Source organism: Eriocheir sinensis, unplaced genomic scaffold, assembly GCF_024679095.1.
Source record: "Eriocheir sinensis breed Jianghai 21 unplaced genomic scaffold, ASM2467909v1 Scaffold436, whole genome shotgun sequence".
NCBI classification, from domain to species: domain Eukaryota; kingdom Metazoa; phylum Arthropoda; class Malacostraca; order Decapoda; family Varunidae; genus Eriocheir; species Eriocheir sinensis.
In genome coordinates, this window is record NW_026111761.1 from 276,405 (window position 1) to 286,060 (window position 9,656).

Genomic DNA, 9,656 nt, shown 5'->3' on the forward strand with positions numbered 1-9,656 from the left:
ACAGATCTAGGCCTACTCCAGTTGTGCAATCTGCATGTCACCAATTTCTACAACCCCGACATTGGAGCCATTTTTCTGAAGGCCTTCCCTCCCAAAATTACCTTAAGTAACTCCAACCAAACCTTACCTAACTTTCCCTAACCTAACCTCACCTATCCTGCCCTGCTCAAGAGTACAGACTTGGGGAATATGCCTCCTGGTAACCCTGTCATGGCCTGCAGGTGTGTGGTGACCCAGGCTGTGGAGGGTGGCTGCCACACTCACTGCTCCAGCCACTCACAGCTGTACCTCAGGAGCCAGACACCATCTGCTTCACTCCTGCCCAGACTTTGCCACTCACACCCAACAGCTGCTTCATCTTAAGGTAGGACTGCTTGATTATTATTACTGTTATTATTATTATTATTATTATTATTATTATTATTATTATTATTATTATTATTATTATTATTATTATTATTATTATTATTAAGCCAAGAAACAGGCCCTGCTGGAAAGAGTCAAAGGCTATAAACCAGAGGGTGAGTGACATTGTTATGAATATTAAGAACATTTTCTTCAGTAATCTTTGACAGAGTTGCAGTGTTATGATAAATGAAATTATGAAACTTAGGTTGCAAAGCAGCCTGAATCTACGACCTGTTGTTCGTTGTTTTTTGGTCTACCAAAACTTCTGTACTCTCAATTTTAGGCACTTGATACACTAAAGCAATTAATAAATCACGAACACAGACTTTACTTGTTCATTATGTATTTATACCTTGGAGGAAGATTTATACCACTTGGCATTCCAAACCAAAACAAACCTTCTTTTGACCTGTATCGCTTTTCATCGGCTCATCACGGCCATCACTTCTGGTACTAACTCTCCTCTCTGCCTCTCGTAGTTGCTACATTCTACAATTAGGTGTTCCACTGTTTCTTTCTCCCCAGTGTCCTAGACAGCTACAGCCCTTTGTGTTGCTAAGTCTCATACCTGTCAAGCTACTGTGGTGTCTTGCCATAAGATTTTGCGTTTGAGACCATAAGTTTGTGTTGAAAAGACGTAAGACTTGACAGGTATGGAACTTCCGACGGACTCAAGCAGGGTGCACGAGGTACCTCCCCCCCCCCACACACACACACACTAACCGTAACAGTAGCCGTTACTCAGCACGCTCACATGAATTTAAATATGGCACGTACGATATATTTCAAATTGTTTAAAACAAACATATTAAAAAAAACCGCCAGCAGAGAAAAAACTTAAGATTTTCAACTTACATTGTAAGACTTGAAAATCACCGAAATTACGTAAGACTTACGCAAAAAACGTAAGACTTGACAGGTATGAAGTCTTGGTGAGAGTGAGTTCGGCCCCTCAGCGGCTCCTTTTGGTACTGTGCGGGTTTCGGCCTTTTGAATATCTCATTACCACGAGTTCTACTGGCTAGATTCTGTTCGGTACTTTCCAGATTGAACATAAGTAAGTCTTCGTGGAATCTATTGGAAAAATGGTTCAAGCTATACATGCGGCAGGAGATTAGACAAAAATGGGAGAATGGTGTAAGCTTGGGTGCGAGTATTTAGCTTGTAATAACTGAATGGTAGAGTGTTTCTCACCACTTCACCTGAAAAATGTTAGCATAAACACTTGGGATCAAAGTCTTGTAGACTATAGGCACAGTGCATCATGACTTATCACGTGAGAGATTTTAAAGTGTGCGAGTCTTCATAGCATCAACACGCCTTGACTCTGTTTTAGTTAAAGTAGCTAGCGATCACTGGCAATTTTGGGGGGACAGAACTCCTCTAATTGTCGCTGACTGTATGGCTTGTCCCATTGCCTCATGCAGTGTGTGTGTGTGTGTGTGTGTGTGTGTGTGTGTGTGTGTGTGTGTGTGTGTGTGTGTGTATTCACCTAGTTGTGACATACAGGAAAAGAGTTACGCTCGCGCTGTCCCGTCTCCATATCCTCTCTTATCCAACTTTTCCTTAAAATCGTGAATGTTTCTTGCACTAACCACCTCCTCCTCCAGTCCATTCCACAACTCAATGCTTCTGTTTGGGAAGCTAAACGTTTTCACATCTTGCCTACACGTGGTTGCCCTCAACTTCTTTCCATGTCCTCTCATTTCCCTCTCGCTCCACACACACTCCAGATTCTCCACCCTGCTCGCTACCCTGTACACTGCTATCAGGTCTCCTCTTTCTCTTCTTCTCTCCAGGGTTGTGAGCCCCATGCTTTTGAGTCTCTCCTCGTAAGTCCGATCCCTAAGTTCCGGTACCATCTTAGTTGCCATTCTCTGTACTCTTTCCAGCTTTCTTATTTTCTTCTTTTCGTGAGGAGACCAGACCACTGCTGCATACTCCAACCTTGGCCTTATCATTGTAACTATTAATTTCTTCATCATCTCCTCATCCAAATACACAAATGCCGTCCTTTTGTTCTTCAGCAAACTCATAGTTTGTCCCGTTATCCTGTTGATGTGTTTGTCCGGTGACATGTTCTCTGAGACAGTCACTCCCAAATCTTTTTCTTCCACTCCTCTGCATATTATCTCACTTCCCATCTTATAATCATATTCACATCTTCTACCGCTCCTCCCAAACTATTTTTTTTACATTTCCCAAGGTTGAACTCCATCTGCCATGTACCACTCCACTCCCATATTTTGTCCAGGTCCCTCTGCAATGCCTCACAGTCCTTCACATCATTGACTCGTCTCAATAGCTTTGCATCATCTGCAAACAAACTCACATGGCTGGTCACTCCGTCCACCATATCATTTATATAAACAGCAAACATTATTGGTGCCAGCACCGAACCTTGTGGGACCCCACTCCTCACTGGGCACCAGTTGGAATCCCTGTCCCTAATTATTGTCCTCATTTCTCTGTTAGTTAGGAAGTCCTCCAGCCACTTAATCAGTCCATCACCCACTCCACCCCTATTTTTAATTTTCCAAATTAATCTTCTGTGCAGTACTTTGTCGAATGCCTTTTTCAAATCCAGGTACACTCCATCCCCCCAGCCTTCTCTCTCCTGTATTAAATCTGTCACCCTTGAGTAATAACATAACGAGTTGGTGACACAAGATCTCCCTCTCCTGAATCCAAACTGGCAATCCGAGATAATTCTCTCCCTTTCTAAAAAATCCAACCACCTGTTTTTAAGTAGCCACATATCTTTGCAGCCACACTAGTGAGTGATACCGCTCTGTAACTTAGTGGGTCCTCTCTCTTTCCTCCTTTATAAATTGGTACTATGTTTGCTCTCTTCCAATCTTGTGTGTGTATATATATACATATATATATATATATATATATATATATATATATATATATATATATAATATATATATATAGATAGATAGATATAGATATAGATATAGATATAGATATATATTAAAACCAAAAAACATTAAAACAAAAAAAGAACATGCTTTTTTTATTTTTTATTTTATTTAGTTTTTACTGTGTTTTTTTTCCACCCTGTCTCCAAGTGTATATTTATGAACCATTATTTGCAGGATCAGCGATGTGGAACTACCACCACCACAACCACCACCACCACCACTACCACCAGGGGAGCCACTCACTGCCACAAGAAGGAAGGAAGCAGGTACGTATTATTATTATTATTATTATTATTATTATTATTATTATTATTATTATTATTATTATTATTATTATTATTATTGTTGGGCTGTTAAAGCCCAACCAACAGGTCCTGTTGGCAGTAAGGGCAGGCACCAGTACTGGTATTGGCAGTACTGTGTGACACTGTCAGGGAACCAGTCTGCTCATCAGTCTGGTGCTGCTGTAGAGTCGGTACTGTTAGGACCTGTCCTGTACTGGTACCTGCCCAGCCCAGCCCCACCCCCAGCTGGACCTGTGTGTTCAACCCTTTTGATGCTAAATCCTTGCAGCGAGGACCAGCGTAACTTGCCGGTGGTGCTAAACCCTTGCAGCGAGGACCAGCGTAACTTGCCGGTGGTGCTAAATCCTTGCAGCGAGGACCAGCGTAACTTGCCGGTGGTGCTAAACCCTCGCTGTGATCACCAGTCGCACTCAAATTTCAAGCATATGAGAGTGTTCCAACACTATTTCTCACCCCACAGCACTGCCAATTGAGTGGGTTTTCCACAAAATTTGGTGTAAAATCATATCAGCCTAGAGCGGAAAAGCACAGAAAATCTACGGACGAGTAACTGGTGGATGTTGTTGTCCAATATTGCAGTATTTTTGCACAGCTTGACCTCACTGATTTTTTGACCATATAGTTGTAAATTTTGCATTTGGCAGTACTGCCCTGCCAGCACCCCATCATCAAGAGAGCTACTCAGTAATTGCCTTACGGTTGACCGACACGCACGCACAAATGTACGTCTTCACAGGCAACACCCCCTGAACGTGCCTGTACGTTTGCAGGAGAGGCTTACATAACCGAATCTTATAGATCTTGGCCTCTTCTTTCCAAAGGTGTTTTTTTTTTTGGCTGATGTGAATTGTTTTTGAGATACAGCGGTTGAAAGAGCGAGCACTAGCGTCACTTGCTGAACGTGCCTGTACATTTGCAGGAGAGGCTTACATAACCGAATCTTATAGATCTTGGCCTCCTCTTTCCAATGTTTTTTTTGTTTTTTAGCTGTGATGAATAGTTTTTGAGATGCTGAGGTTAAAAGAGACCCCCTCCCCCAGCTGGGCTGCCCGAGTGCGCCTGGGGGATAGTCTCGCTGCGAGGGATTAGCAATGAAGGGGTTAACAGCTGCTGGCAGGTATGATTCAGTGTTCAGAACACTGACCTCTGAATCTAAGGATTGGTTAAGTCTGTGCAAAGCTTGAAGCCACAGCCAGCTTTGGTTCCCTGGGCCCATGTAAGGTTTGGGACATCAGTGAGTGGCAGGCAGTGATGAAACACTGCTGCCTTACAAATTTATTGAATATTTTAATGCCCTCACTACCATGTGTTTATGCCAAAACAACACTGGCTGCCTGTTTTGCCTGCCCAAAACAAAGGAAATGTCACCTCCTGCCTGTAACATGCTCTAAGTACTGATGGCTGTGATATTTTGAAAGTGTTACTTGATTGTGTTGGAAATGCTGCAAACCACAGTAATAATGATGTCTGCAACATTTATTTAATGGCTGACACAACAAAATCAGACATAGCATTGTTGTCTTGCAAGATTTGAAGCAAAACAGTTACTCTATTGGATGGTGACCAAAGAAAACTGTCACACCTGGTGACTTGTAAACTGTAACATTTGTTCTTCCTCAAGTCAGCCCAGTAATACTTAACACATGCCAGTGTGTGTTATTTACAGCTTGATACTATGCCAAGGAATGCAGGAATTATTGTTTTGTGCCAAGTATGGAAACAGATAGTGTTTACTTTCACTTAATGGGATAACAAACCATTAGTTAGGGCACTCAGTACACTTGTAATGGAGTGTGTTAGCACGGACACACTCGGCCAGTGATGAGTCGTGAATGTTTCCCTCAACAGCTGAGGCCCCGGCCTTCAGGACTCCTGCCCGGCCCACTACAGAGAAAGACACCAACAGGTCACTGCTTTGTACACTCTCCACACTTTTATCTCCTCATCTCTATAGAAAGAAGTATTCACTAGTAAATGATGCCCATGGAAGGGAAACTTAAGCACCTGAACTTGAAGATGAAGGAAATGTCTGAGGCTTCATGGTGAGGACTGTTTCAGGGACGAGCTGTTTGTAAGGAATTTTTGTAACTTACAGTACAGTATGTGTGGCCAGTGAGTCATGCTGCCCATCATTCTTCCTGGCGTTTCTTGCATGCACACACATCATCCTTTCCTTGGAAATGGCCAAATTGTTCCCATGAAGCTTTGGTGTTGATGAAAAAATTCTCAGGGTCAGCCTTTGTGCATCTTTGGGGAAATGCACCAATATGCCAATCCACAGCTATAAAAATTAGCAGGCCTGTGACCATGCCTCCATGCTCCTGTGGTCAGCATGCCTGGCTGTTACTCCTTGGGCTCAGGTTCGAATCCCGGCCCGGGCAGTTGGCGTGCAGGTCACCCAGCTGTTCATCTTCCCTTTGGGGCTGGTGGATAACTGTGTGCCTGGTTAACCCTTAAAGCGGTGGCTTGTTTTGCCCTTCAGTCTGTCCTCCCACGCAGGCATATTCGGCAAAAACATGCCTCTCTTCAATCTTTCATATCTTCACTTCTACTTACCTCACGTGACTGAATGAAGTACCATTGTAAAGTACTTACCCTTAACTGTCCTTTGACGTTAAGTTGAAGACTATATAACCATTGCTGGAGCGAGTACGGAATATTGAAGGAGAATCACTGAAAACACATTATTATAGACAGTTTTCCATCCCTAGTGGACTTCCCTTCTATGATTTAGTAATAAAGAGCATAACTTTTCTACAGTGTTTGTGAAACACACCCAAACAAGCTTACCTTCCGGGCCTTCCCTTGGTGGGTGCTGTGGCCCCCATCTTGTGGATGAAATTCCCTGTAAGGTGAGAAGAGGTGGGTGTACATCTTGTCAAAGCTAACACAAGGCAGCACACACTGACCAGTCAAGGCAGCATGGCTGGGTAGTGTTGGAAAGAAAACACATGCTTACTTCACCACAAACAAAGGAAATCTGACGGCGCACCAAGTCAAAAAATGCTTGTTGAATGTTGTCCACACCGCGCCTTGAGCCCAGGCACCAGCTGTGACCCACTGTTGTCCACACCCGTGCTGTAAGGGTTAAACTCAATGTCAGCAGGACTTTGCATTTCAACATCATTATTGAACATTAACCCATAAAGGCCGACAATACCCCCCGCGTCTACCCCCCAAAAGCCGCATTAATCGTCTTAAAATCAACTCTTGCAGAATGACCTGGAAGCAATTTTAGCTGTAGTATTCATTTAAATACATCAGCATGTGAAATATTTTTGCTTAGCTCACCCTGGTTGCTTCAGAATAATCGCCGGTAGTTGGAGATTGTGGTGGCGTGCAACCCTCCGAGCTGGGCTAGACTGCTGAGGTGTCAGACTCGGTCCGTTGTGCGCCCAAGGCCTTTTCCCGGTCTATTATCGGCCTGTTTGTTTGTTTTGGACCCTCTGTGACAGTGGGGCAGTCACAGTGTGATTTTTTTCAGGCATAGGAGGACTGGCCGCCTGCATTGGACCTCTGCATAACTGGCCCGTGTGCATCATCTCCCGACATCATTGCAGCCTTTTTGGTCCCCTTGGACGTTTAGGGGCATGTGCAGAAGCAGCAGCCGTTGCTACAGCTGCCGCAGCACTCGTTGTTGGCGTGGCAGAGGTGGTGGTCACTTTACTGGGGTCGGTCTATGGGACAGAGGTAGGGTGCGTGGGGGAGGTGGTGATGGTCCGGGGCGACAGTGTAGACATAAGCCTACTCCTCAAGCCAAATTAGCAGCGCTACTAATGTTCGCGCAGTTATGATACGCGCTTAAAGTAGCTGTCCCATAAGGGATCTATCTGCCTGCGGTGACGCAGTCCCATATGGGCCCTACCGGCCGGGACGGTTAAGTTGAGGGAGGGAAGTGACGGTGGAGGTTGTTTTGAAATGTATTGTTTGCTGCAGCACTGGACCACGGAAGGGGAAGGTTGTTCAGCGCTGGGAATGTGTCCTCAATGAATCAATTTGTTTACGCTTAAGTTTGCTGCCATTCTCTCTCTCTCTGTCTCTCTCTCTCTCTCTCTCTCTCTCTCAGGGCTCGATTCTTGGCCCAGTGCTCTTCATTATCTACATCAACGACGTGGATGTTGGACTCAATAACCGCATTAGTAAATTTGCAGACGACACAAAGATTGGCAACTCGGTTCTCACTGACGAAGACAGGCAAAGCCTCCAAGAGGATTTGCACAAAATTTCAGCTTGGTCGGATAGATGGGAGATGCCCTTTAACGTAGACAAGTGCAAGGTCCTTCAAGTTGGAACGAGGAATAAGAAGTTCGATTACGAAATGCGCTGCGTTAAACTCAAAAGTGTTCAATGCATCAAGGACTTGGGGGTCAAAATCGCGTCAAACCTCAAATTCTCACAGCAATGCATCGATGCAGCAAATAAAGCGAACAGAATGTTGGGCTTCATTAAAAGAAACTTTTTATTCAAGAATAAAGATGTAATACTCCCGCTCTACAACAGTTTAGTCAGACCCCACTGGGAATATGCAGTACAGTTTTGGTCTCCCCATCATGCAAAGGACATTGCTAAATTAGGTGTTCAGCGTCGGGCAACGAAAATGATCCCTTCCTTGCGCAACAAATCCTACGAAGAAAGGCTTTCTACCCTTAACATGTTCTCTCTTGAGAAACGTCGCCTCCGAGGAAAACTGATCGAATGTTTTAAAATACTTAATGGTTTCACGAATGTAGACAGATCAACATTGTTTATGATCGATGACACTTTGCGCACGAGGAACAATGGCGTAAAACTCAGATGTAGACAAGTAAATTCAGACTGCACCAAATTTTTCTTCACCAACGTTGTAGTGCAAGAATGGAATAAGCTCCCACCATCAGTGGTCCAGTGCAACACGATTGACTCCTTCAAAAATAAGCTCGACCGTCACTTCCTTCAACTTAATATCAACTAGAGTAGAAATGCAACGTTTTGGAGTCTTCTGATTAATGTAAAATCACTTAGGTTTAAGGACAGACCACCAAGTCTGGACCATTGGGTGTGTGTTGTGTGATTTTCTATATATATCTCTCTCTCTCTCTCTCTCTCTCTCTCTCTCTCTCTCTCTCTCTCTCTCTCTCTCTCTCTCTCTCTCTCTCTCTCTCTCTCTCTCTCTCTCTCTCTCTCTCTCTCTCTCTCTCTCTCTCTCTCTCTCTCAAGCTTGACTCTGAATAAGAAAAAAAGTAAACAAATTGAATTAAATAAAAAAAATCCCTCTTGTGTCGCTTGTGCTTCCCAACAAACAAACAAACACAAAAATACATAAATAAAATAAATAAAGTAAATCCATAAAGGTGTTCATCTTATTTTTGTTCTTCTTTTAATATAATTTTTTCTCCTTTTTTATTTGCTATTTTTTTTCTTTTCATGAATTTATTGCTATCTCTATTGTTTACACAGGAAGAAGAAGAAGAAGGAAAAGAAGAAGACACACAGAGAGAGAAGAGGAGGAAGAAGAAGAGGAAGGACTTGTAATATGGCAGACATCAAACCAATGGTGAGTGTTAAATATTTTGTCTTCTTCCTTCCTTCCTTCCCTCCCTCCTTCCTTCCTTCCCTCCTTCCTTCCTTCCTTCCTTCCTTCCTCCCTTCCTTCCTTCCTTCCTTCCTGGCTCTTGTATGGATGGCTAGATGCTTACAGGTATGGGTGAGAGGGGCCTGGGGGTTAATAAGGATAAATCTGGGTGTGATTGAAGAGAGGAAGGAGGAAGAGGAGGGGGGCTGTCTGTCTTCCCTGCCCTTTGATAGCATAGATGGATGAGCAAGTTCTGAGGTTAACCATTCCACAGCCTTCAGTCCAGGGTCTTGTAGTGCCTATAGGGAGGGTCTGGGGTCTGCTAAAACATGCTGAGTAATGCACAGTGGAGGCATTAGCAGAGGGGTGGTTAGGACAGTTTTTTGGGGAAGAAAGATCATTAACGAACAACAGAGAGTGGGTGATAGAACAGAGGGACACCACTGTGGACAGGCTTAGGGG

At 43.8% G+C, this 9,656-nt stretch overlaps 1 protein-coding gene across 8 annotated transcripts in view; it reads left to right on the plus strand.

The window, feature by feature from the left end:
• LOC126992305 (uncharacterized) overlaps positions 1-9,656 on the plus strand; it is a 77,084-nt gene that overhangs the window by 50,051 nt on the left and 17,377 nt on the right. For 5 of the 8 annotated variants that reach the window (XM_050850966.1, XM_050850968.1, XM_050850970.1 and 2 more), the window contains exons 7-9: positions 222-364; positions 3,513-3,604; positions 9,080-9,176. In XM_050850966.1, the coding sequence (XP_050706923.1) occupies positions 222-364; positions 3,513-3,604; positions 9,080-9,176 (332 nt within the window). Of the gene's footprint in view, positions 1-221; positions 365-3,512; positions 3,605-5,491; positions 5,835-9,079; positions 9,177-9,656 lie in introns of those variants that run through there. The other 3 variants (XM_050850971.1, XM_050850967.1, XR_007746463.1) reach the window with 2 other exon arrangements.